Here is a 26,059-nt window from a genome sequence, read left to right as displayed (position 1 = left end):
ATCAGTAGTAAAGCTGTTATTTGTGATGATCGCACCTTCGGGGCAGTAAATGTAATTACTAAGAATCATGCAACACTGGGATGTTTCAAAACCGCTTTGTTGCTGGTTCACTCTCCTGCCTTTATAATGGAGGTTTTTATATAAATGAGGCTTAAAATCACCCATGAGGTCTCTTTAGGAGGCTGCAAACGGTAATATGTTTGTCTTATATTGTACTTCAAATTCTTGCTCTGCTGCTGTTGCGTTTGGCCCCACACTGTATCTGTAGTAATCTGAGAGAGGCTCTGATGTGTTCTTGCAGAGGACATACTGTGTTCCCCCGAGTGAGCAGTCCTCCTCAAGTTTTTCAAAGACAAAGCTCTTTTGTTGAGTTCTCCGTCAGGGGATCAAACCACTTCATGTCAGTGTGCGTCAGTTCTCTTTTTATCTTCTTATTCCCGTCTCTTGGTCTTACCCCTTTGCATAGTTCTATTGATCGCACTTTGGGAATTTGATATTCTCTTATTATTTGCTGGGAAAAAAAGGCACAACAACATGTGGTTGTTTGGAATCATGATTCAGCACCATGACGGACACACCCAGAGCTTATGTGCTTATTAGACTCAAATGATGTGCTTATTAGACTCAAATGATGTGCTTATTAGACTCTAATTAAACACTTTTCCTTTTTTTTAGCAGGACCAATTATCCCCCCAAAAAAAACAGAGGCATATAATACTTTTCTGTGTTGGATGGAGAATTCACATTCAACATCCCACTTTATATTAAATGAAGCAACATAAGATCCGTTTCATCATGCTAATCATGAAACACTTCAAGCTTACTCTTGCTGTGTCGCAATATTAACAGTAACACATTTAACAATTCAGCACTGAATGTTTCCCTTAGTTATGCATGGGGAATATAAATAGTTTAGGTTATTCTCCATTACCCTATAACTTTTTTTCTTAAAACCATATCCTGCAGCTTGTGCTCAGCATCTGTCCAGCAGCAGGGAAACCACTCTGATGTTCACATTACACTCATTCCTTTATCTATTCAGTAGCATGTGGGTCAGCCAGATGCAGCTGAAACAATAGAGCTCATTTCCTACTTTCTTTCAACAGAACCCTGAGAATGTCTCTTCAGATGATTGCATGCAACAAAACATTTGCTTCCCCCTCCCCCAGAAAAAAAGATTGTTGCAGTCTTGTTGTGTTTTTATTTGTAAAAATATAAAAATGTACATTGACATTCTAGTTAATTGGTCAAACCTGCATAAAGTACATATCCAGCCTTCAGCGACATTTAACCAGAGGCAAGTGAGCGTAGAAGATGCCAAACAAATAGTATCAAAGCATGTTCAATGATATGAGATATTAACAATACATTAAGCAGTATGAGAAGTATGCAACATTAACCCTTATAAATAAAAAGCACAAGCAAAGTAAATCAACAGAAACATGGCGACATATGTGTAATGACTTTGATTTAGTAGCTGCCTTTATGTCATTTCAATGTTGCTATGTGACATGTATTGTCAAGGTACACAATGTGTACAGTTTGAGTATAAAATAAAAGTAAATCACATTTTATTTACATATAATATTAAGATTTATTACTTTACAAAACTGCTTCAAAAAAGAAACAACCCACAAGGCTCCATTGTCATGAAGCATAATCTGAAAAAATACTGATCAAAAATGTCTCCCCAGCAACCACAAAGTGCAAATGTTTCTATTGGTCAACACTTTTCTTTTCCACTTAACTGTTGAAAGTTACATGTTCAGCTTGTGGATATCATTATAAAGTCTGTAGCGAGCAGGTGTCTTCCGTTTGCTGCCGGAGCAGTTTAGGTTACACTTGCAGGACTCGATCATCATCACCATCCTGCTGGTGATCTCTTTGTCTCTGCATCTGAAGAGGACGGATATCGTCTGGGACCGGTCCGGCCTGCAGCACCGGTCGTCCGCGCAGGACCCACAGTACCTCGGCTGGAACTTCTTCAGGCTACGGCAACCTGCGTAGGACAGTTTAACCAGACGGCTGGACTTCTCCGTGTGATTACACTTCTGATCTTTCTGTTGGAGGAAATCAGAAGCATTTGATTTAAGAAGTCATGCTAAGATTACAAAGCATGTAATGAAATCAAATTGAATCATTCTTAACAAGGAGCGTACCTTTGATCCCGTAAAGGTCATTTTGTTGCATGGGCGGACTTCACAGATCCGAGACTCTTTCACCACCCTGCACTGTGAGTTGTTGTTAGTCACCCTGCTGGACACTCCAGTGCCACAGGTTTTGGAGCAGGGAGACCAAGCTGAGGTCTGAGACACACATTTGACTCTTGTGGCTAACATTTGGCCCATTGGGAGGTTCTCAAAAGCTGAAAAGAGGGTAAAAAAGTAAGATTAAAGAAGAGTTTAAAGACAAAATTCCCATGCACATACAAGCACATGTGAGGAAAGGCTATGTTTATATCATAAATATATTGATAATGATTTGCAAAATTGTAAACATAACCAAAAAAGTTACAAACTAAGGCTAATCATTTTTTTTGTTTGCAAAGATTTTGATCTGCACCATAAAAGGTCCTATAAGCTGTAAGAGCACTACCTGTAAATATACAACTAAACTACAGAAAATGCATATATGTAATGTTATTGTATTTGTTTGGTCATCTTCTGTTTCCCCCTTTTTCATTAAAAAGTAAGAATTTCTAACTTTTTTGCACTGTACTTATTATTGTCAAAATGTAGAATTGCAATCTCATGCACACTAAGACACTAAGAGGATACTGTGTAAATCTGCTCACCAGGTAAAGAATTGGATTCTCCTTTCCACACAGAAGCCAGCTCATTCTTCTTGGTTATGTCGTCCTCAAACAGTTCGTCTTTGCTGTGCTTTTTTCTGTGTTTCTTCCCCAAAGCGCTCTCTGTCTTTGCGTCCCCGTGGCAGATGAGATCTTCACAGCACCGTCCCTGTGCCTTCACCCTCTTGGGCTTGGCACAGCCCAGTTTGGGCAGCGTGAGCTGGTGTGGGCAGAGGGAGACACATCCAACAGCGCCGTCCATGCAAGTGCACTGGTGTTTGCAGTTTGGACGGAATATTTCCCCGTTCTGGTAAATCTTGTTGTTGTACTCACATGTTCTTCCATCTGATTTGGCTAGAAACAGAGTATGGTTTTAAATAAGAAGAGTAAAAAGACACAGTGAGTAAAATCACAAAAAGAAGAGAAAAGGAAATCATTAAAGTACCTCGGCAGATGCCCTTAGCAGAGCCATGTCCTGCTCCAAAGTTGCACTCCAGTCCCTTGGTGTGGTCACATGGCTGTGACTTGCTGCAGTCTTCAAACAGCTGACGTGCACAGACTTTACAGCATCCACAGCCATCCAGCATGGGACTGACCCCTGCTGCACACCTGGGGGTGTCAGCAGGACACCGACAATCCTTCGGGCACATAGGTGACACCTGAGATAAAACTGTTCGGATTAAAACTTTGCTCCAAATCTGGTCCTCTCATAACAGCTGAACAAGCAGATTATGAATGACAATAAATGATTTCCTCACCAGTCTGACGCAGAGGATCACAATGACAAAGTCTTTCAACATCTTCAGAAGAGGAACGTATCTTTCCTGAGAAAAAAAATCTCTCTTTAAAACACCAGAGCTGGCTGTGAGTTGACGAGTTTTTGCTCTCCTTCTTTTGGAGTCCACATCTCCTTTTATACTCTCCGATCAGATCTGACGTGTGCACAGGCTGAAGAGGTGTCCAGAAAATATGAGAGGAATGCTTCTCCATGAGTCCTCCCATAAGACACCCCACCTCCTCTCTTCTCCTCTCAGTGAGCCGGGAACCACCCAGTGTATCGTCCATTATTTCAGGGCTTTCTCTCCAAAGTAACCATGTTATTATCGTTTCTTTATATCTATAATCATGAAATTACTCTTCTGTCATGAGGTAAACCAGTTCCTGAAATTATTTTTTCTATGAGATAAAACACTATAAATACAAGTGGCCGTATTACTTTTTCTGAATTGGAAATGGTAATGCATTGCATTGTTTTCTGCCATGGACTTACCTAAAAATGCACTTTAACTGGAGAGTAAATGTGTACTCATTTAACATATTGTTAGCATTATTTTAAGGTTTCAGAAAAAGAAGAAAAAGCAAATTTTTCAGCAAACATGTTTTATTTATACTGTAATATTAAGTCATATGACTTAGGCAATTGTGCTATGAGGCTAATGATACGTGGTAAGTTAAAGTTCCCCAATTCTGTTTTAGCTTGTTTAAATGTGTTTATTGATGTATCACTGGTTTTGTGCCACCTTCTCTATCAGGTATGTGACTGTACTTGGGAGTACAAAGAAAGGAACAAAGTGTACTGTTGTCATATGGTCTACGTAAGGACAAAGTGAACATTTTCACAGAAATATCAGCCTCAAGCATGGGAGCAAGGCCCCACAAGGGATTCAACACCGGGGCACCACAAGTTTGGACATAAATATTGAAGGAAAGCTACATATTTCTATGACCAACTGGATTTCTGTCTTGGTCGGAGCAAGTGTTTAGACTGCTGCATATTGTCTGTGATCGGTGTTTGTATTCTCTAACCTCACAACTAGTGTTAAGAGTCACAGATGAAATTCTTGTCAGTCACCAATAAGGGCGTGGATGGATTAGAGTTGTCTGGCTTAAATATTTAAAAAGAAAAAAAAAGCCAGACAAGAGCCTTGTGGAATGTTTAAACCCGTAGGAATCCTTTGTTCTCTGAATGAGAAACACACCAAAAAAAGGAGAAGAAAGGAAGAAGAAAACTTGAAAAATGCCTGAAGCAACATTCCAGTCAGGATGAACTTTAAAGGCTTCTTTGAAAGAGCTGCCAGGATAAAAAGCATCCTCTTCTATCCACATCAAAGAACAATGCAAGTTATCAGGAAAGAGTTCCCTTCCTTTCATTATTACCTGTGAGAACAAGATGCTGTCGGGGCAGACAGGCACAGATTCCCCTCTTATCTAACAGAGGTTACAAGGGCCAAGTTGAATCAGCGCCAGGGCTGCAGATGAAGCGAGCAAAAAGCACGAGCTTGGCGTGTTCACAGACGCCTGAAAATTGCTGACTGTTGTATTTCAGGGTGGAAACTTTTACCATACAAAGCTATATAGGAACATATCGGACATATAATGCAACTCAACCTGGTAAACATCGATGTCCCAATTCCACAGAGCAGCATGTGGATGTGTCTGAAATGTTATAACACTAAAATGACTTCAGAGAATAAGAGCTTAAGGGTTCAATTTGCACATCTATTTGTATTGTGGGACCTGAAGGAAGTCAACAACTTGGGTTTGTGTATGGTTCAATCAAGGATTTGAGGAAAACACTGAGTTTTAGAGGAAGTGGTGGAGATATTTTTGAGTCAGACTGGTAGTTTCCCCTTTTCTCTAGTCCACATGCTGAGATAGCTAATCTCCTCCTGACATCTGAAGTTTATATAGAAGCATGTTTTCCAAAATGTCAAACTATTCCTCAAGCAGTCTTAATAATTTCACATTTAACAAAATGAAAAAAGTCCATATTTGGAGCGTTTTCTTTCATCTTGCTGCCAATTTCCCGTGGTCATCCATTGCAACTGTAAAGCCGGATTTAGCTGTTTTATAAGAAATGTTATGAAGCCCATCCTGGAGATTATCCTGATAATCCTGTCTGCAAGACTTTTATCGCTTTCACCCACTTATTTTATGTGATAGTTGATACTGCAGCTTCCTACTGAAATTAAATCCCTTCATAATGAAACTTTCTACATATCCCTAAATCGTTTTAAGATGACCTTTAAGAGGGAAAGGTGGGTGGGCAGATACGGGATGGCATGGAGAATAGAAAAAAAGTGTAATTTCATGCTTAAATGCAAGAAAGAGAAACAGACAAAATGTGGGATTCATATTCTGTGTGGCATAAAGATTGGCAACAGAGAGCGGAAAGGCGGTAATACATGTCCAGTGCTACTCAGTGTAAAACCACAATTGGACTGAGACAAGTTTATTTTGGCTGTGCCGTGAGAGCGGTCATACACCGTGCGACGGACGGAAATGTCTGCGAGGGTTGTGCAAACCCTTTTCATTATGTCATTTCATAAATTACTTTCCCTTTCTTTGTGTTTCATTCACAGAGGCCCCTCAAAAGTATGTACACTGGGTACGTCTGAATCTCAAACAGCTGGTTCACCATTATTTCCAGGCTCACCCTCTGCTGTATAACAGGAACAACATGACAAAGCTTTTTCTGGGAAAAGTGAGCATGCATTGTCAGTGTCTGTGGATGCTTTGTTACCATATCACTTTTTTTTTGCAGAAAGAGGCTTATTCAATTATATTTTGACCCTTTAACACCTGACATTTAAAGGGCATCTTTCTGCTCCAATTCTCCTCCAGAAATTGTTGGGATAGAACAGCAGCCACATCATAATGGGAGCCTGTATTTCTCCTATATTTCAAATCCTTATTGCCACACACAAATACCTTCGGGCATGCAACAGAAGGTCGTCCCTTGATATACTGTTAGCACAGCTTTCAAGCTACACAGTACATCGGATTGCAGGACATGACAAAACAGGCCTGACAACAATCTCCTCAGGGAGCACCCGTCCTCAAAGAGTTTGTGGCATATCGTGATTAGAGGGAGGGGAAAATCTTGTTTTGCAATTTTGCAATTTATTTCATGACTAATTGGCTGTTATTTTGGTGCTTCTCATGCACTGCAGTTCACTTTGCTTTTGTGAAGACACGTTGTTCTCTATGCTATGATTCATGCCTTCCCTACCAATCCCCTATTACAGTTTACAGTTCCTTCTTGTTGTTAACTGTATCTATATTTCCAGTATTTAATGGCCTCTTATGTGACTATCTTCCAACTTTAGCTGAAGTAAAAGTCTATAAGAAATACTCTTAATGATGCAGAACTGGATAAATGGACAATTGTAATATAAATAACATGATGGAAATTGGCTAAGTGCATACTTAATCATAAGCTAGAGGTAGTTGCAGTTTGTTGATTCAGATTTTTTAAACAAAAAATATGAGACGTATGAAACAGAGCTTAAAATAAAAGATCTAACTTTGGATATAAAGAAGTTAAAATAAGATAAGATACTAAAACGCTCAATAAAGCATCTGTAATTTAATCTAATATATAATATAGATAATAATAATGCACATTAAAATAACTAATATTCTCCAACAACTACATTTACTTTGATGAAATAATGAATGCATGACTTTACATCAGTAACAGTATTTTACACAGTGGTATTTTCCTAAAACTGACACAGGTGTTTCCACTTTATCAGGCTGATTACGCACTTGCAACCACTGCACTGTATGCTGGGAAACACAAAAGGTCACCGAACGCATGCACAGCACCAATAGACACACAAAGTGTAAATCATCCTGCTTTAGACGAGGGGAGAGCGTTGGGGGGGGGGGCCTCACAGTCTTATAAAGAGTCTATTAAGGCAAAAATAAATGAAAACACCTGTGTTCGTGTGCCTGTGTGCGTGACCTTTAAGTGGTTACTTCTTTCGCAACTGCATTCAAAGTACAATTTGTTGGGACGAGCTGGTGGTTAAAAGAGATGATTTGCACTGTATATGAACAAAGCAAATACAGCTTTAATAACTATGTAAACAAATAACGCTTTAATGTAACATATATGGCAACTAGGTCATATACATTTGTGCAACTTAGTCTTTTACACTTTTTTGTTTGTTGTGTTGAAAGTACCTGTAGTTGACAAATAGCAGCATTAAATGGGAATATTTTAGGACAGTAGGCCTACATCATGTTTTCACTCTTTACATTTGAAGTATCATATGTATATGTATGTATTTAGTTATGTTATATATCTCAGTAAGTTGTATACGGTTGGTTAGACCAAATACACATTCTTGAGGCGCTGGTTAATGGTGACAGCATTTCCCACTAATTTCAGACTTTTACAAACCATACAATAAGTCAATTAATTGGAAGAATAATTGGCAGATTGATCCATTGATTAAAAGTTGAAAGTGAGCTCCAAATACAATAGTAGAATACTGCTTTTTTAATAAATGCATTGCTAGGAATAATCTAATGATATTATAGTCTACAGTCACAGGGGATCTTTTTAAACATTGAGTAGCCTATATAATTGTAACTACCCAAATAAAGTTTTGTGATTATACGTTTGCTTAGGTAACCCTTTAAATGCAGAACTTTTGCTTATATCAAAGTATTACAGTGTACTGTTCCTTCCAGAGGCTGCTTCCTCCACCACTGGTGGTAAAGATATTATGGCTATAACAAGAGAACAGCGACGCCCAGCGGACTACACCGGAATTGCACATCACCTGTATAAACATCGAAACTCTCTTGCAAGTAATCAACACGAATCAAAACAAATACACTTAACAATATAACTGTAACTTAAAGTTATGTTATAAGAGACGTTTTATCTTTATGTAATACATTTTAAAATATAGCTAACTAATTCAGCTCTTAGTGTGAAACAGGTTTTCTGTCTGTACTTCTCTTCTGGTGTCGACGTAAACCTCCACAGAATCAGGAAGTCCGGGGATTTTCCGAAAAATTAAAATTGAATGGAGAGTGGACACGACACTTTACCGACAAATAATGAGGAGCAACATTTGTTAACGCGCACGTTTGACCTGTCGATGTAGTTAGTTTCATTATTACTATCTTATTAGCTTATCTTTTCGTTATTTGTCAACCGGAACACCTGGATTTTCACTTTACGTGTCAGAGGGATGGACGTTCCTCACCTCACTGAAGATGAAATGGCAGAGATTAAAAAAGACGTGAGTAGGATATATCAGCCAAATCACGCTTACCAATATAGAGTCATTATGATTGGTTCAGTTATGTGTAAAAAACATACCGGTTTAAAACTATGCTGACTGTGCCTTGTTTGGCGATAAAGGCCTGTTAAAGGAGGAAATACCTCACCACACCTTCATTGTACCCACTGCAACACTCACTTCTCTATGGTTAATTAGTAGGGTACTATTAAATAATACTTAAAGGTTACTTTAGCAATACATACACTGTTACAAGTAAAATCCCTGCATTTAAATGTTTAGTGAAAGTTGATTAGCATCAGTACTTATGTGTTCATCACTGTTTTTGCTGATTGCTTAACCTCTATAACATACTTTAGAAGTTTGTTTGGTTGTTAACTTAAGCTTCAAACTGGAGTAAAAACTAACATATTTACCTTTTTAAATGTAGTGGAGTATTAAAAAGGAGCATTACATGGAAATACTCATAGAGTACTAGTGCTGTAAAATGACACCACTAGTAGGACATGAACAACATAATGGACACACAGATTGGAGTTTGAGTAACATTTTTTGTAAATACTGACAGGGTTGCTCAGTCTGAGCTAACACAGCAATAGACAACTTTAAATATGTGCCATATATTTCAGACATCCACAATCAAAACAGATTATCTGCTGTAGTAGTTGTTGGGGAAAAACCTGCATATGGTCCTGCCTTCCCTACCCTATGCAAAAAGTTCCCCCTTCTTTTTAGGACCTGTACCGCTCACTCTGTTCCCTTTTTGCCTCCAGGTGCTGATCAGACTGCGGCACTACCTCTGCGAAAAGATCAGAGCCGAACGCCACCTCGACTTCCTGCGCTCCCGCAGGATCTTGACACGAGACGATGCAGAGGAAGTCAGCTGCAGGACCACACAGAGCAAGAGGACAGCCATGATGTTGGACATGTTGGCTGAGCACCCCCGAGGCCTTGATGCCTTGATTGACTCCATAAGAGAGTCACGCTCACAAAACTTTATCATCACCAAAATCACAGATGAGGTGCAAAAATCCAAAAACGAGAAGATCGAGTCTCTAAGAGGTTAGTAGGCCAATTAAATCTGTTGTGTACTTCAAATCTAGTATATGTTCTTGATGCTTTACTTAGTCTTTTTTCCATCCTTTGATGCACAGCAGTGGCTTCCAGTTCCCCGACTGAAAGCAGCCTCAGCACACCAAACACAACCAGCAGCCTTCTCCTGTCGTTTTCAAATAACTCCACCCTGCTCTTCCACCCCGACGGAGAACGAAGCCCCTCTACTTTAGGCTTACCAGGCTCACTTAACCTTCCATCAACACAGACCGGGGACAATTTGTCCTCTGGGGTTGGTGCTAGCGTCGGGGTAGTTTCCTCCACAACCTCCTCCATCCTCCCGCGGCCTGGAGACCCGGGAGCTCCTCCGCTGCCGGATGATGTGGCGGTTGAATCCCCCTCTAACATAGATGCTGCAGCACCGGGATCCACCAGCACCGGAGGGGACCCAAACTTCCAGCCTCTCCGATCGCGCTCTCTCACTCCAACATCTCACAGGAGCATCTTTTAATTTCACAGCTCTATAAGACACTCTCATTCAGTTAACGGGACAAACCAACAAGATCCTCAGTCACTTAGTCTAATATCCAAATTGCTGTTTTTGGTGTGATGCCTTTGATTAGTCAGAAATTGCTGTATGGGGATATACTACTATGATACCAATCATCTTTCTATAAGGGAAAAAAAGGACAATTTGTCATTTTTGCTTCAGTATTGTTTTAAAGGTCTGGATACTGGTGCCAAACAATCCCTTAGTTTTAATACAAAGCCAAAACAATACCATAGTTTCAAAAATATTTACAATAAAAAAAAATATATATTTAACAAAAAAAAAAACACACCTGTAAAATGTGTTTTAAATAAAAGCAGATGTACAAGAACCTTAATGCAGGTTAAAATTGACAAAATTGTTATTTAAACTGTTTTAAAATTAAGTAAAGAACACATACTCATGCTTTAAACTCATCTATATAATGTATATAAGTAATGATTCTCACATCATGAGCTAAGACAACTTCACTCTCCTTTCAACTGTTTTTATAGCAAAGGTGCAACTTCCTGATGTTTGGTGTGAATGCAAGGCAGCTACAGTTTATGTGCGGTGAGAACGTTTTATACACTGGAATGATGCTCCAGCAATCTGCTTAATGAGCCGGTCTGCCTTTGACAGCACTGTAGACGAAAATGATGATTTCCAGTTCATCCTGTGCAGCATTAAGTCCACAACAAGTTGCTTTACATTTTTGTCACTACAGTCTTGTATCACACAACGTGAACTTGTGTACTATAATCTGATGCAAACTAAAGGTTTTCTTAACGCGTACAACTCGTGCTTTCTTTCCTTCTTTATTACTGTGTGGTGGTTTAGGGGGATAAAAGTGTAGTTTATTTTCTGATTACATAATGAAATAGTGAGGGCACATTAAGATGACAACCTTTGCTTTGTTTTGCTTCTAGTAATATTGTCTGCAAAAAAGTGGTAGCAGTACAATACAAGATTCATTCATTTGAGAAACCTACAGACTGTATGGTGTGTTTGTGTGTGAGCAGAGATTCTGTAATTGTTTTGGAAAAACTGGAAATGCTTCAAATGACGCATAGGAATGACATGGGATGTCTTTGTGGTGAAGGCTGATGTGACTGCTGATCTATGTGATCTTCGTAGACGGCGCAGAAACCTGGAGTGTTAAAACCATTGGCTCTCCGGCACGCTGGTGCACAGCAGGTAATTCATTTATTATTATACATTGACTTTTTCCTCACATTTGACTATCTGTACTTCATATTTTATAAAGATGTTTTATAATTACACTTAGAATAGTTTCTTTGTATGTGCCTTTAACTTTGATTGATTTTTGATAGGTTTCATGATTGTTTCAGTTTTCATTTAATAGGGAAGTATTTAAAGTAATTTGTTACTCTAAAATTGTCTGCATTTGCTGCCTGCTGCATTTTGCTGCTGCGTGCAAGTGTCCTATAATAAGACATTGTTGATCATGGTTAAGCATAAAAGAAGATTAATGTTTAAAAACTCTTTTTTTGCATGTGTATAGAACAGTATATGCTATTTTAGCACAATAAGTCTAAGATTTAAAGGAGAGTTTATAGACCAAAAGCAGCGAGCACATGCAGGAGAACCAGTTAGATATACATCAGAATGACTGGAATGGCCTTACAGTACACCATGTTCAACTCATGTTTGAGGTTTTGTACATTTTTGACCAAAAGATAACTTCGCACATATATTTCATGAGACAGGATGTAAATGTCTTATCAAATGTATTTTCGCAGGCTACATGTAGACAATGGGTGTGAGTTCATTTTCAGCTACATTCCATTTTTATCAAACCAAACTCAAAAGGAGTACAATTGTATTCTGTATTGTAGAATGATGGATGAATCAGAGCAGATGTTGGCCTCAAGGTCAGAGGAGCAAAGGCTGAACGGACACTGCAGGAGCGCTCCTCCTCGGACCCTGCAGTCCAAGGTGGTGGAGGACTTCAGACGGAGGCTCAAGTACTTCTTCATGAACCCCTGTGAGAAATACAGAGCCAGAGGTCGCAAACCATGGAAACTCATGTTACAAATTTTCAAAATAGCAATCATCACAGCCCAGGTACTATACACAGAATTGTCAAATAGTTTATTTTGTCATTAGGCATGAATGTGCATGAGATTTAGTTTGTCTCAAATTTATGTTTTTTCCTTCTCTGCTTCAGTTGGTCTCTTTTGGCCTGAGCAATGAAATGATGGTCACCTTCAAAGATGAAAATATGATGACATTCAAACATCTGTTTCTAAAAGGATACAAAGATCAACGGCTGGGGAGCTATGCACTGTACACAAAAGTAGATGTGTATGATCACATCTACTACATTATCAACGGGGTACTGAAATTGTAGATTTCAATTGAGTTTTCCCTTATATCAAATGGGGATTTCCTGTGTGAAAACATGTGCTTCACTCTTCTATCTGCATTTTCTTTCAGTACATTAATCTCCAAAACCTGACTGTAGGTAATCTGGCATACGAGAGTGTTGATGGCCAGTACACTCCTCTGTCTGTCTGCCAAGATTATTACAGAAACAGCAGCATCTATCCAGAAACTGAGACCTTTGATATTGATCCTCATATTGATACAGGTACAAAAGCACAACACGTTCTATATAAATGCAAACAACAACTATTCAATCATCAAAAGGAGGCAAAAATAACTGTGGAACTTGTATTTGTGTCTAAAAGTTACCATGAGTTGTATATTGCTCACTGTATTTATGGAATTCGAATCATACAATGAATGGAAAAAATTCACAATGTGGTTCAACTTGTGACTCCAGAAAGAGGAAGTATTGTATTCATGCTGATTCCTCGGTTGAGCCATTCAATGAAGTCTAACTGCTTTTTAAATGTATCGCCTGTATTTCCTCCTTATAGATTGTATTTCCATATATCCTGTGCAGGCGTTTGACTACAGTGGTTTGGGCGCACATTTAAACTTCTCTATAGATTTTAAAAGGTGACTAAACTCAGAAAGCTGATTTCATGGCAGGTGATGAGAGTGCTGCCTGGTAATATGTGTTTGTGCGTTTAGACTGCTATCTGTGAACATCTACCTGGCTCTGAAAACAATCAACCTGCAGACTGTGAGGCACCACGAGCTACCAGACTGTTATGACTTCCATATAATGGTTGGTGACAATGTCTGAAATATACCACTAATTGATCTGATAATTTAGGACATTTTACTTGCCGTACATAATATATTTTCAACATGCCATTTAAAGGATAAATCTTTTTTTATACAGATCAAGTTTGACAACCGTGCCCACAGTGGAAAGATAAAGGTTGATGTTGAAAATGATGTAAGAATTTCTGAATGCAGAGACTGGAATGTGGAAGGCACTTGTAAGTTTTCAACAAACTCAAGTGTATTTAAAGCTTTGATTTATTATGACCCAGCTATAGAAAAAAATTGAAAGCATTGATATTATTCTTATTGACACCAGTATGATCATACTCACAATCTGATTTCTAGCTGGTAAGAATGATTACCTCATCCTGTCGTTTGATTCTGTGGTCATCCTCGCCTGCTTCATCTCCCTCATCCTCTGTACCCGATCTGTCATCAATGGCATCCAACTCCAATTTGTAAGTTTATGAGGAACATGTCAATTATTACCATCATCACTGATAAATGATTTTGCTACATTCAGCTAAAACTGCACTTTAGACATGTTGTCAGTCATGAAGTAATACATGACTGATTTAATCCGTATCTAATATACATGCATGCATCATAAACAGGACTTTAGTTTGGTCATGTCTTTTTAGAGGGATTTGTAGGGCTTAACTTTAATATGTATACACATGCTGGGTAATGAATAGACTAATTCCCAGTGTTTTAGACTTTAAATTGTTTAATTTGGTTGCCCTTAAGCCTTTCTAACCTACATACATAAAGGATTCACCTTTTTTATTCAGTAATTGAGTTTCATATTTTAGAGAAAATACAACAAAGAAATATTAATGTTCATTGTCAAATAAGGATTTTTTGAAGGGGTCTATTATTGTTCCCAGTTCACCTCCTAGGCCCTGCTGTGGTGCCCTTGAGCAAGGCACCGGACACCTCCAATCCCCCCTCCCCATTGCCCCCCGGGCACTGCACAATAGCTGCCCACTGCTCCTAGGACTAGGATGGGTTAAATGCAGAGGACCAATTTCAGTGTGTGTGATCTGCTGTGTGCATGTATGTGACTAATAAAGAGGGTTTCATCCTCCGATTCTATCTATTCTATCTATCTATGTTGTGTCAAGGTCTGGGTCAGTATTTTATACTGATCAGATTCAGAGTCAGCACCCCGTCATCAGAGAAAAGGACACACTTCTAATAATTCCATGTGGAAATATAGCAATTCAACCTTCATGTTTAGTTATGAATCCTGTTTTTTTTTTTTTTTACAATATGATCATTTTCTCTCTTGCAGGACTTCAAGATAATCTTCCAAGCATACTACAATAAAATTGTCTCTTGGTCAGACCGCATGGAGTTTGTGAATGGCTGGTATATCCTCATCATTGTTAGTGACATTCTAACCATCGCTGGGTCAGGGCTCAAAATTGGAATACAAACAAAGGTTTGTTCTTTATTTTACTTTACATTTTTAATCAAGTCCGCTGTTGGGATGTTGGACTGGGCATAAAGGCAATGGGTTTAGAGTATAAGCCTATAACTTTTAGTTCTTTGATATCTATGTTTTCTTTCTTTTCTCTTGCAGTTCCTGACAAACTATGACGTGTGCAGTATCCTGTTGGGAACATCCACAATGCTCGTCTGGGTCGGCGTGATTCGTTACTTTGGTTTCTTCAAGAAATATAATGTAAGCGGTTCAAATTATTTTTGGTTTTTCAATGATTCACCAGACAATTAAATTAAAGTAGCAAATGTATATCTAAAGGAACTAAAAACTTTTGTTCCTTTCTAGATATTAATCTTAACCCTAAGGGGGGCGTTCCCAAATGTGATCCGATTCTGCTGTTGTGCGGCCATGATCTACCTCGGGTACTGTTTCTGTGGCTGGATCGTCCTTGGGCCTTACCATGACAAAGTACAGAAATTATAAGCATAATCAATCTTTTAAAGATGTCAAACTGACCTAATAAATCCCGCCCACGCATCAGGGAGCTCTGTTCTCGTGACAATGAAATATGATAAACATCTTTTTACAGTTTCGTACACTGGCCAAGGTGACAGAGTGCCTCTTCTCCCTTATCAATGGGGACGACATGTACGCCACCTTCCTGAATTTGAGGAACGAGGGCTACATGGTGTGGCTTTTCAGCAGAATTTACCTGTACTCCTTTATCTCCCTCTTCATCTACATGGTGCTCAGCCTGTTCATCGCTCTCATCACTGACACCTACGAGACAATCAAGGTCAGTCTGAGTCACCATTCTGAGAAATATTCTCTGATCCTTGTGGAAAGAAATGGGTTCTGAGACTTGTTTTGATTTGTCTTTGCACTTTTCCAGCATCACCAGCAAGAAAAGGTGCCAGTGTCCCAGCTTCAGGCCTTCATAGCAGAGTGCAGGGATCAGCCTGAGTCTGGAAGATATCAGACTGAGGAAGACTCCTCATGCTGGTGCTTTGGCACCAAGTGAGAAGATGGTGGCTTTTACCTTTTCCAAGTGTTGATAAAAATAATAAGTATAGGGTAAAAGTCTCTCAGAGTCTCTCTGCATGGAGAATATGATTATAGCCTGCTGATAAATGATGAGAATACAAGAATGTTTTTTAACCAAAGTAAAATTGCTTTGACTTGTTTTCTTACTTGAACTGCTAAACATTCAAAAATTCAAGTGCTTACATGACTAGTAAGGTCACCAAACTGTAATTTCTTTATGAGTATTGCTACTGTGTATTCTTTTTGTGGATTATAGTAAAATAAATCTTGTTTCGCCAATTAATTGGATTCTGACTCATTATAATTGTATGTATTTTATTAAACTGTACTTGTAGTAGTTGCCTTTATCTGACAATATTTTTCTATTAACAAAAATGGAAATATTCAAGCAAAGTAGGCTAGAAGTGCACTACATTACATTACATGTCATTTGTTAGACGCCTTTATCAAAAGCGACCTACATACATTCAATCATGTGGGCAATCCCAACAAGAGCAATTTGGGGTCTTGCCCAGGGACACAACGACATGCTGAATGCAGTGGGTGTACATGTTGTGTGCATAAACACAGTTAAAGAAGATCAAAAGTAAGATAACCAAAAAATGAAATATAAATAAAAAAGACACGAAGTGCGATATACTATTGCCAAGTACTTATAATAATATAATACAATAAAATAAAATATGTGCAATATTGTTATGGAAAGTGGACCAGAGGTAGTTTGTGTACAGATGTGCAAATATATTGAGTATAGTGTATATTTCCACTGTCTGCTCCATTGAAAACAATACGAAAAAACAATGATAATAATACTAAAACAAAGGTCGTTTACTTCAAACCATGGAAACCGGGTATTTATAAAGAAAAGGGAAATTAACTCAAACTTAGATCCAGCATTGATACCTCAGGCTCTTGCTACCACAGGGCTGCCACCTACAGCCTTTCTCATTTGCATAATCGTCCACTGCGTGTGTTCATATCCAATGCACAGCTCACATACTGGTTGCTTAACAACGCTGCCTCCAATAACAGGGGCGATTGGTGTGACGGCAGCGCAGGAATAGACTTTAAAAAAACACAACCAGCAGCAGCAGCAGTCTGCATACTGACATCTCTCTGCCTGCTCCGTTCAGACTGAAACAGGTGAGATTTCTGCTTGTTTTTGCTGGCGACAAGGTGACGAGTGAGCTCAGGACGGGGCTTCCTGGTTTGTCGATGAAGGAGCATTTTGTTTGTTTTAAAAAACATAGCTAAACTTGGTAAGTGTCGTATTGAGTTGACCCACTTCTCGCCGCTCCCGTGAGTATTTTAACTTAGCATGCAGCTATTATCCAGATTAGCAAAAAAGCTACGACAACAGTCAGTTTGCTAATTAAACGACTAAGTTAACATTAGATTCATGTTATAAATCTTCACCTCTAAGCTAAACTGACAAATCCTAGCCAACTAACCTTACTGAAACGTTAAAGTTTATGTTAATATGTCACCTTGTCTTGAAAACAAAAGGAATTAACGTTAGCCCACTAGCTAAGTCACCTGGTAATTAAATGCACGTCTAACTTTAGCCCACTTAACGGCTAGTAAATTAACCTTACTGCCAACGGTTATGTATGAAAACAGCTCATAACCAGAGGTGAAAGAACTCTTACTTAACTATTAGTTAGCATAACCTTAACATAACCGTTGGCAGTATGGTTAACTTAACTATTAGTTAAGTAATAGTAGAAATTGAATGTAAAAACACTATGTTAACAGTAAAAGTCCTGCATTTCAAATCTTACTTGAGTAAAAGTACAAAAGTTATAAAAATATACTTAAAGTAAAACGTTTTTTTTTGTTTAGTTTAATGCAATAATGTGTTCATCACAGCTGGTAAATGTGGAGTTAAATGATTTCATAAACTGCTGCTTGAGTAACCTGTAATTAGATATCATAGTGTATGTATTTAATTTAATTTTGTACTCGCTAAGCTTATACTTTGAATATTTTAGTAAATTGCAACTCATTTGTGTATAGTAAAGTAAAATATTCCAAAATGTAGTACAGAGTTAAAGTTTAAATTAACACAACATGGAAACACTCATAGAAGTAGGCCTACAAGTGCTGTAAAATGGTACTAAAGTACAGTACTTCAGAAAGTGTACTTCAATACATCACAATACATGTTTTTTTTATCTTATGTAATGTAAAGTTATTCTAAATTAAGCTGAAGCAAACTTTTTATCACCCCTCAGTTCGTGTAGCTTGAGATAAGAGCGGTGCATGTGTTCTGGTTAGATAACAACATTGAATTGAGTGGCTGTGATGCACATTGACACAGAAGAGCAGACACTTATTGACTGGTAGTTTTTATTGACCTCACCAACATGTTGCTCCGACAAGATTTGACTGTTGCATTACATGACTCCTTTATGTTTGTGAACACAAAGTGACTTATTGCCCCTGGCCCTATAACTTCATTTCAGTGCATCGTGTAGTTGTGGGAGTGGCAAGCGTAGATAACTGGTTCAGCTTGTTTTAACATTATTGTCCTGAAGGCACACAAGCAACACAAGCCCTCTCTTATTTAGCCCATGTGCAATGGATTCCCCCATTTTTATCTCTGTAAATCTTTTGGGTTTATGCTGAGATCATTTTACCACCCTGCAATTTAGTTGGCAGTGACCAATAGGAGGGCCTAAACCCCCACTGGCACACATGGGTCAGTTAATCCTATGTGGTTGCAGCAGCAACCCGGATTATCTGTTGCTGGTCCATCTCATGACTTGCTGCTCCATTTCAGGGCTCAGTTCCAGTGGAAGCCTCTGATTCACGCCTGACTGCTAATCCGTCTGCCGTTTGGTAACTCATGAGCTCGCATCCCTGTGTCCTGATGTGTCGGTGATATGGGAGAGTGGTGGACAACTGTGCCAATAGGGTCTTCTATCGGTACGTTTTCTCTGATAATGCCGGGATGTCTTGAGTGGAATATGACAAGAATAGACTGGCTCATCAGCTATGCTTTTTTTGGAATCTGCTAGAGGTGACCCAAATGTTGTTCTCATTTTAGAGCTGCAAACTAGTCCAGGCCTCTCGGTGTGAAATGTACTTTAGATATAATGGGACTTGCTCTATTTTTTTAGGAAACTATGAGATCTCCAGCATATCACATGTGACAATGTCGCCCTCGAGACAGAACAACCACGTGTCTTCCTTGCCCCTGTCCAGAACTTCCTACAATGTGATAAGTGCCTTTTGCACAGAGGATAATATGCCTCAGTGCATATCATACATCAACCAGGTACAGGAATGCCCTGCTAAATTGACATTATTGCAATACATTATTTATAAAGATTATTAAATACAATGGTGACACAATTCCTTTCTTTCACAGGAGCTTGACTCACTGGGCCTCTGCTCTACACGTACATGTATTGAGGCCAGCTCACCAGGGGGAGCTACCATAAACACAGTGCCAGCTGTAAATGCCATGTATGAGATCATGCAGATTCACCGACGCAATATGTGCAATTTAGAAGAGCTCGAGAAAGAACAGCTGAAGACATCCAGCAACTTGGACCACATTCAGATGAACAATTCCAGACTCAAGGCATGTATGACAGGATGGTCTCTGTGCTGTTTCTTTCTCTATAAGACGGTGACTTGTTTTAGTCCTCTTTGTGTACGGACACTACACACTGTAATCTGAGTCTGTAAAGACAGTATTAGACCACTAGATGTCAGAAAAGAAACCTACATTTCGGTTTCATGTTCCCTGAACTCAACAGTCAGCCCACTTGCAAGGCAAAACATATAATTTATCTGATTTTATTTTATTTTTAAACATAGATTCACAACATGTCTATATCCAACAGATATTCTGCTTTAATCCATATCTGTGTTTCGTTACTTACTTCGTCATCACATCTTCACATTATTAGGAATTTGATGAATATATTTCTGTAACTAAAATAAAAATGTTTTAGGGTGATTACATTATGTAATAGGAAGATATCCAGAGCTTTATTTTAACCTCGATAGAAGCTTTGAAAGTAAAATGAAAAGATAAGTGTTACATCCCTACTTCAAAAAACGGCATAAAGCTGGCCCAAAAGTATGGATATTTGTTGGTCTATTAGTGTTATTAAGTCCTCAGACGGCACATGCCACTTTGAGAATCAACTTTTCAATCCTAAACTAAGTTATTGTGCTAAACAGTAGCTCTATCTTTTTCCAGGATCAGTTGGAACTGTCCATAAGGGAGAAATCGGGTCTACATGAGACAGAGAGACAGCTGCAACTCAAAATCAAGACTTTGCAGAGCTGCTTAAAAACTGAAAAAGATGAGGTATAATTTTACTTCATCTTTAAGGATGAACACTTTTTTTTCTGCATGAGCCTGCCTAACTCATTATTGGATCACCCTGCACAGGTTCAGAAGCTCCAGAGCATCATAGCCAGCCGGGCCTCTCAGTACAGTCATGATGCCAAGAGGAAAGAGAGAGAAGCTGCAAAGCTCAGGGAACGCCTCAGCCAGCTACTGGTCGACAGAAAGGATAAGAAACTAGGTTAATATGCTAGTCTTCAGCAAAGATGTATTATAATCTGGGAATTTCAGATCAAGTTATTCATATTTTTCCTATTTTTCTCTCCAGCTATGGATGTTCTGAATAGTTTGGGACGGTCAGATGGAAAAAGGAGCCACTGGAAGACCACGAAAACAACAGCAAGGTATCATGAGAGCTCTCTAGTCACATGTTGTTAAACATATTTGCAGAATGCGTTATCATCATACTGATATATGTATTTGTAAATCGCTCTCTGTAGCCACGAGGGTGAGATGTACAAGTCCTTGCTCAATGACTATGAGGCGAGTCAAAGGTCCTTGGTGCTGGAGAATGCTGAGCTTAAGAAAGTCCTCCAGCAGATGAAGAAGGAGATGATCCATATCCTGAGTCCACGTCCGGCCTCTACCAGAGGAGCCGCTTCTGATGACAGTCGGGACCAGGTATTTATTTTTTCTCCTGGTACTAAAGCAAGGGTTCAAACAACACCTTAAAAGTTTGGAAAATGGTGATCTGTTGTTTCATGTACACAATAATTAATGGAACCAAAACGTTTTTAATAGTTGAAATGTTACAGTCCTGTCGGACATATTTTAGCTAAGCATTAAATCATCATGACGTGTATGATCAAGATTAACAGCTGGTTTAAAAAATAAAAGTAAGTGACAATAAACATTGCTGTTGGTATAAAGGAATTCTTTAAAACATTATTTGTCACATGCTTTTACAGTTTAGATGGGATGATAATGGCTTTAAAAATCTGATTTAGATTTAAAATTCCTTGAATATTTTTCCTAAAAGCTGTACGAAGCCTGTAATGCAAAAAAACAAACTTGGTAAATAACCTGTGAGCATATGGGTCAGATTTAATAACATGAGCTGCTTGTGTGTTGAAAAGATTTGTTCCACTGTTTATGCTCAGGCTGAATCTGATGGGGAGGAGAAGGCGGGGGAGTCTAACAGGGAAACTCTGGATCAGTCGTGTGAGCAGGCCAGGGAGCACCTCACCAACAGCATCCGCCAGCAGTGGAGGAAACTAAGGAACCACATGGAGATGTTAGACAGCCAAGGTACATGCATGTCACACACCTGCACTATGGCAAAAGTAATTGTACAATATGCATGGAAGAAAATTAAGTTATATCAACTGTTGGTTTATTTGTTTTCCCAGCCTCCCAAGTGCAGAATCAGCTGGAGTCCGATAAAGAGGTGGTACCAAGGGACACCCATGAGGATGAAATGGAAAGGATGAGGCGTGAAGTGCAGCAGTGCAAAGAGTTCATTCATGCACAGCAGCAGCTCCTCCAGGTCAGCTTCTGCGTGTTTATATAAGAGCTGAGACGCTCAGTAGGTCTGTAAAGGTTAACCAATAGCTTTACTGGTGCAATGTTTTTGTAGAAATGTCAGAAACATTTGCATCTTACTGGTTTATTATTATTACTTTGAAGTTGTTCAGAATTATTTTGTTAACAATTATCAAATTGTCTGTTTCTGCCCTTTCAGCAACAACTCAACACATCCTTTGATGATGAGACAGCAGTTCTTCTTAATGACTGCTACACACTGGAGGAGAAGGAGCGTCTCAAAGAGGAGTGGAGGCTCTTTGAGGAGCAGAAGAGAAACTTTGAGCGGGAGCGAAAGAACTTCACAGATGCTGCTATTCGCCTGGGGCGAGAGGTACTCGAGTCTTTTGATGTTGTTCCACAATCTAATTTAACATTTATTATGGGCGTTGTTATTGCAGTATATTTTTTTAAACGTTTTGTACTCCACAGAAAAAGGCCTTTGAAGAGGACCGTGCCTCTTGGCTCAAGAACCAATTTTTGAACATGACTCCATTTACGGACCGTAGGAGATGTTCCTCGTCTGATGGTCAAAGTGCATTATCAATCAGTAAGTCAGTGTAATAAAAACATCTGCAGTGAAAGCAACATAATGTAAGATTTTGTACTTTTTTTGCAATTCTGCTAACTATGCGACAGCACCTTTTGTTAGCAGCAGTTAGCTGATAGCATTGCTTCAGCAACAAGTAAAGCTTTCTTTCGTCTCATACTCCAAAAATCGCAGAGAGTTAAGGCAAAGCAGCGATAGGATTTAAAAAGACAAAACAAGAACACATTTTATATGTAAAATATTATCTAGTTTCACTAAAATCGTTTAGCCCTGTGCACTTCTCCCACTTCGCCTGCTAGTACACCTAAACAGTTGTATAATGCAAGAACATGGGGGGGTGGGACTAACAGAGGCACCATTCTCCCTATTGCTTGTCAGTTTTGCATCTAAATGATTTTGAAGCTGTTTTTTTTTTTTTGGGTCAAATGTAACATTACGTTGCTTTAATAGCAAGGGAGATGGCAACAAGTATACAAAATTTGCAGCGACATAAGCAACAATCAGTAAGATTTTTGGATGTGACTTGCAGTGTTTTCCCTTTTTTTTTTTTTTAGAGAAGGGATGCATTTAAATTATCAATTGCTGCATACTGCATGTAAATGCCGGTGATGGTAGAGATAAAGTGTATTTGAATATCCACTCTATTGCAGGAAGTGAGCCAGAGATGAGGATCTCTTCCACAAAATCTCAGCTGGCCAAATCATCAACCTATGCCACTTTCTCCACTCCTAAACCTACAAAAAGTGCTACTGTGCCATCCACCACTGAACTTTACCGGACACTACGCCTGATACCAGACAGCAGGTATTATTCAGGCACTTATTTACTATTATTTGTACTCTTTTTCTTTCTTGTGCATGCTTTCAGTGCTGAAATGTACTTTGTTCAGTGATATTTTATTATAAATGCTTTCAGCCAGTGTAGGATCTAAACTTGTAAATATATTTTGTGTGAATCTGATCCTGGTCGAGTTTGTGCCATGTTACTGACATGCCTATTATTCCTTATTTTGTTTTAACATTTTAGTTCCTCCAGACAATCAAAACGAGGATGCTGGCAAGAGTCCAGCACCATTGAAGATGGAGATTTACGTGTCAAATCGAACAACAGAATTCGATGTGGAGACTTGAGTATCTTCTCTTTGGGTGGAGATGAGAACAGCCTCACTTGAAGAACTTTCAGTGCCTTTTGTTTAAAACAAATGTTCATTTCGCAATCAACTTAAGTATCAATTATATAAGAATATAAATCCCATCACAACTGATGAACACTACTTTTTTTTGCAGCGTCGCTTTGTTATGGACTTGCAAATCAATCACTTGATCTCATCAAAAAAGAATGCACTTTAATGATTCTGCCATTGTTCATTTCTTTACTTCACAAACAAATCAACACTGACAGTTCAGATTTAAGCTTTATTCAAAGGATGTTTGGCCAAGTAGTGATTTGAACATATTAGGGTAAGAATTGTTTTATTTTATATATATTTGTGAATTATATTCAATGTTTAGGTTTTAAATTAACTCTGTTTACATATTATGATTTGAATTGGAGCATTTATTGACAAAATAATAATAATGGTGGGTTTTGCTGGTGTAACAGCACAATAAAGATATTTTTAATTAAATCTTTGATTCTGTCTTTATTGTGGCGCCCGCTAGTGTGACAACATAAGAGTTGCAGTCACAAGTTTCAACAACCGGAATCCGGATGTCATCATCTTTGCTTTGGTCTCTCAGCATCTAGCCCAGAATCCCACCCACAGCATACCGTTTATTTTTCACAAAAAAACCCCAACATGTCGGGTTCTTCTCATCTTGTGGCCATGAAGAAAGTCGTAGAGCAGCTCCGTTTCGAAGCGAGCATAAACAGAGTGAAGGTAATTTGTGTATTAATTGTTTTTCTGCCAAATAACAGGGGGGCGATCTCCACCGTTAGCCCAATCCGCTAACAACGGCTAGCTAATGCTAACTGCTACGCTAGCCGCTAGTCAACAGGCGTAGCAGGGCGTTGCTTGGATTGAAAGGAAGTTTTTGAGAATTAATCAGCATCTGACAAAGAGAGAAAATGTCGATTCAATCACATTTAGCATCGGTTTATTCATTTTAGGAGGACATGACCCGTGTTGTAAACTTGCCTCCAAGTGAAACTACCAACTTGACAATCAACCTGATGAATTACCTTCTTTAACCCCGTTCATTTTCAACAATTCAAAGGCAATGGTCCATTCATTAGTTTCACCAGATTCATTCTTGTTTTGTGTTTATATATACTACGGATTGCCTTAAAGTATGAAACCATATCATGAGCTACTCTGAGTATCAGAGTTCTACATATTCCGATGTATCTTCTCCAGTATACGCGCTTCTTCATATACCCTCTACCCTGATGATCACCAAGGTTATTTTTCAAACTTTGGTTCGGCTTTTGTCACCAGGTCTCCCAGGCAGCTGCAGACCTTCAGCAGTTTTGCATGCAGAACGCCCTGCAGGACCCTCTGCTCACCGGTGTATCCTCTAGCACCAATCCTTTCAGGCCACAGAAGGTCTGCTCCTTCTTGTGAAACCACTGCATTCATGGTAAGTCTGGCACCCTGTTGACATTTTAAATCAGTCACACCCATACAGCACAAGTAGGTGGTGTCATTTACTGAAAAGGTCTAAATAGAAGCTGATATGTTGGATAGAATAAAATAGCATTCACTATAACAGAAGCATTTAATTGTTAGTTGATTGTTCAATGTACGTGGTTTCCTCCCCCCAAAAAAACAAGAACTGTGGTAAGCTTGAAAACGGCATTACTTTTTTGGAGTGTGGAATAAATATCTAAATATCCATGAAAACTTCCAAGACATCTCAAGCATAATTTACGTCTATGCTCACTCCTAAGAATTATGATGTGTGGTAGTTCTTCATAATGTTGCATTTACGTAATATAATAAACAAAATATGCAGGAGCAGATTGTAGTACAGATGTGTGTGCACTTTGTATCTTTATATCTACAAATAAAGCTTATTTGGAAAAACCTCATTCTAAAAAGTTAAAACCTATAATCATTCTTTATAAGTACAAACCCACTCCTGTTCATTCAAATCATAAGCCTATCAGTTTTCTTTTTGTGACTCAGCTTTTATTTTCTTGCCCTGCAGGCCTTCATTTTGATGCTACAGGGAAAAGTTGACCTCAACACTGCTCCTCATGCCAAGCCATTATACTGCCACGGGATCTCTCGAGTGTAGAACACATTGGAATCATGTCAGGAAGATGACCATCTATTTTCAGCCACAGTAGAAGAAAGGAGACAGTTTTATTTTTCATGGCACAGTGTGATTTTTGAGTAAATAATTGTGCCTTTTCTATTGGTCTATTTTAGTCATCACTGTTCTGGACTTTTTTGTATTTAATGAATAAAAAAACATTCTTTACTACTCCATGTTGTATTGTTTGGCCTTTTCTGTTTTTTTGTTTTGTTTTGCTACGCTGCACATTATTTGACAACATTGTATAACAAACAAAACTGTCTACTTTATGTCAGAAGTACAGTATTTATAC

General features: G+C 38.7%; 5 protein-coding genes across 8 annotated transcripts; 4 read left to right on the top strand and 1 right to left on the bottom strand.

Annotated features, from left to right (window-relative positions):
- Nucleotides 1–1,178: 1,178 nt before the first annotated feature.
- LOC134865398 (CCN family member 1-like) lies at nucleotides 1,179–5,802 on the bottom strand. Its single transcript, XM_063884888.1, has 5 exons — nucleotides 3,550–5,802; nucleotides 3,237–3,450; nucleotides 2,795–3,145; nucleotides 2,160–2,365; nucleotides 1,179–2,060 (listed from the first exon to the last, which is right to left on the bottom strand). Exons 1-5 carry the CDS (start codon nucleotides 3,589–3,591, stop codon nucleotides 1,758–1,760), a joined length of 1,116 nt encoding a protein of 371 aa, XP_063740958.1. The 5' UTR covers nucleotides 3,592–5,802; the 3' UTR covers nucleotides 1,179–1,757.
- A 2,612-nt stretch (nucleotides 5,803–8,414) lies between these two features.
- On the top strand, nucleotides 8,415–11,215 carry bcl10 (BCL10 immune signaling adaptor). Of its 2 annotated transcripts, none has more exons than XM_063886218.1 (3): nucleotides 8,415–8,835; nucleotides 9,609–9,897; nucleotides 9,993–11,215. In XM_063886218.1, the coding sequence occupies exons 1-3, from the start codon at nucleotides 8,785–8,787 to the stop codon at nucleotides 10,397–10,399; spliced, it is 747 nt and encodes a 248-aa protein (XP_063742288.1). In that variant the 5' UTR covers nucleotides 8,415–8,784; the 3' UTR covers nucleotides 10,400–11,215. The 2 variants fall into 2 exon arrangements, with proteins under 2 accessions (XP_063742288.1, XP_063742287.1); XM_063886217.1 differs by having other exon boundaries at nucleotides 8,423–8,835; nucleotides 9,990–11,215.
- Nucleotides 11,216–11,390: 175 nt separating this feature from the next.
- On the top strand, nucleotides 11,391–16,353 carry mcoln3a (mucolipin TRP cation channel 3a). The gene is made up of 13 exons (XM_063886216.1): nucleotides 11,391–11,614; nucleotides 12,277–12,505; nucleotides 12,609–12,776; nucleotides 12,878–13,031; nucleotides 13,324–13,405; nucleotides 13,481–13,577; nucleotides 13,695–13,794; nucleotides 13,925–14,037; nucleotides 14,874–15,023; nucleotides 15,165–15,266; nucleotides 15,372–15,494; nucleotides 15,616–15,822; nucleotides 15,919–16,353. Exons 2-13 carry the CDS (start codon nucleotides 12,278–12,280, stop codon nucleotides 16,045–16,047), a joined length of 1,653 nt encoding a protein of 550 aa, XP_063742286.1. The 5' UTR covers nucleotides 11,391–11,614; nucleotide 12,277; the 3' UTR covers nucleotides 16,048–16,353.
- Nucleotides 16,354–17,030: 677 nt separating this feature from the next.
- ssx2ipa (synovial sarcoma, X breakpoint 2 interacting protein a) lies at nucleotides 17,031–24,134 on the top strand. Of its 2 annotated transcripts, none has more exons than XM_063885232.1 (14): nucleotides 17,031–17,213; nucleotides 18,853–18,998; nucleotides 19,193–19,350; nucleotides 19,444–19,659; nucleotides 20,287–20,397; nucleotides 20,482–20,617; nucleotides 20,705–20,780; nucleotides 20,877–21,057; nucleotides 21,537–21,684; nucleotides 21,786–21,922; nucleotides 22,118–22,291; nucleotides 22,390–22,507; nucleotides 23,158–23,311; nucleotides 23,534–24,134. In XM_063885232.1, the coding sequence occupies exons 2-14, from the start codon at nucleotides 18,956–18,958 to the stop codon at nucleotides 23,676–23,678; spliced, it is 1,797 nt and encodes a 598-aa protein (XP_063741302.1). In that variant the 5' UTR covers nucleotides 17,031–17,213; nucleotides 18,853–18,955; the 3' UTR covers nucleotides 23,679–24,134. The 2 variants fall into 2 exon arrangements, with proteins under 2 accessions (XP_063741302.1, XP_063741304.1); XM_063885234.1 differs by having other exon boundaries at nucleotides 17,134–17,329.
- A 28-nt stretch (nucleotides 24,135–24,162) lies between these two features.
- Nucleotides 24,163–25,940, top strand: LOC134865605 (guanine nucleotide-binding protein G(I)/G(S)/G(O) subunit gamma-5). Of its 2 annotated transcripts, none has more exons than XM_063885242.1 (3): nucleotides 24,163–24,386; nucleotides 24,945–25,086; nucleotides 25,635–25,940. In XM_063885242.1, exons 1-2 carry the CDS (start codon nucleotides 24,306–24,308, stop codon nucleotides 25,068–25,070), a joined length of 207 nt encoding a protein of 68 aa, XP_063741312.1. In that variant the 5' UTR covers nucleotides 24,163–24,305; the 3' UTR covers nucleotides 25,071–25,086; nucleotides 25,635–25,940. The 2 variants fall into 2 exon arrangements, with proteins under 2 accessions (XP_063741312.1, XP_063741311.1); XM_063885241.1 differs by having other exon boundaries at nucleotides 24,166–24,386; nucleotides 25,657–25,940.
- The last annotated feature ends 119 nt before the right edge of the window (nucleotides 25,941–26,059 follow it).

Source organism: Eleginops maclovinus, chromosome 6 (assembly GCF_036324505.1).
Source record: "Eleginops maclovinus isolate JMC-PN-2008 ecotype Puerto Natales chromosome 6, JC_Emac_rtc_rv5, whole genome shotgun sequence".
NCBI classification, from domain to species: Eukaryota; Metazoa; Chordata; class Actinopteri; order Perciformes; family Eleginopidae; genus Eleginops; species Eleginops maclovinus.
Note: the sequence above shows the minus strand (reverse complement) of the source record. Positions and strands in the feature narration are given on the sequence as shown.

Bases quoted from the DNA above. Each gene is read 5' to 3' on its own strand.
- LOC134865398 (XM_063884888.1), bottom strand. From the start codon at position 3,591: ATGTTGAAAGACTTTGTCATTGTGATCCTCTGCGTCAGACTG. The intron at 3,451-3,549 runs GTGAGGAAATCA...GTTTTATCTCAG, and splicing joins TGATCCTCTGCGTCAGACTG to GTGTCACCTATGTGCCCGAA. The intron at 2,061-2,159 runs GTACGCTCCTTG...TTCCTCCAACAG, and splicing joins TGACCTTTACGGGATCAAAG to AAAGATCAGAAGTGTAATCA.
- bcl10 (XM_063886217.1), top strand. From the start codon at position 8,785: ATGGACGTTCCTCACCTCACTGAAGATGAAATGGCAGAGATTAAAAAA. The intron at 8,836-9,608 runs GTGAGTAGGATA...TTTTGCCTCCAG, and splicing joins TGGCAGAGATTAAAAAAGAC to GTGCTGATCAGACTGCGGCA. The intron at 9,898-9,989 runs GTTAGTAGGCCA...TTTGATGCACAG, and splicing joins GAAGATCGAGTCTCTAAGAG to CAGTGGCTTCCAGTTCCCCG.
- mcoln3a (XM_063886216.1), top strand. From the start codon at position 12,278: ATGATGGATGAATCAGAGCAGATGTTGGCCTCAAGGTCAGAGGAGCAA. The intron at 13,578-13,694 runs GTTGGTGACAAT...TTTTTTATACAG, and splicing joins GTTATGACTTCCATATAATG to ATCAAGTTTGACAACCGTGC. The intron at 15,495-15,615 runs GTACAGAAATTA...ATCTTTTTACAG, and splicing joins TTGGGCCTTACCATGACAAA to TTTCGTACACTGGCCAAGGT.
- ssx2ipa (XM_063885232.1), top strand. From the start codon at position 18,956: ATGGGAGAGTGGTGGACAACTGTGCCAATAGGGTCTTCTATCG. The intron at 19,351-19,443 runs GTACAGGAATGC...TTTCTTTCACAG, and splicing joins GCATATCATACATCAACCAG to GAGCTTGACTCACTGGGCCT. The intron at 22,292-22,389 runs GTACTCGAGTCT...TGTACTCCACAG, and splicing joins CTATTCGCCTGGGGCGAGAG to AAAAAGGCCTTTGAAGAGGA.
- LOC134865605 (XM_063885242.1), top strand. From the start codon at position 24,306: ATGTCGGGTTCTTCTCATCTTGTGGCCATGAAGAAAGTCGTAGAGCAG. The intron at 24,387-24,944 runs GTAATTTGTGTA...TTTTGTCACCAG, and splicing joins CGAGCATAAACAGAGTGAAG to GTCTCCCAGGCAGCTGCAGA.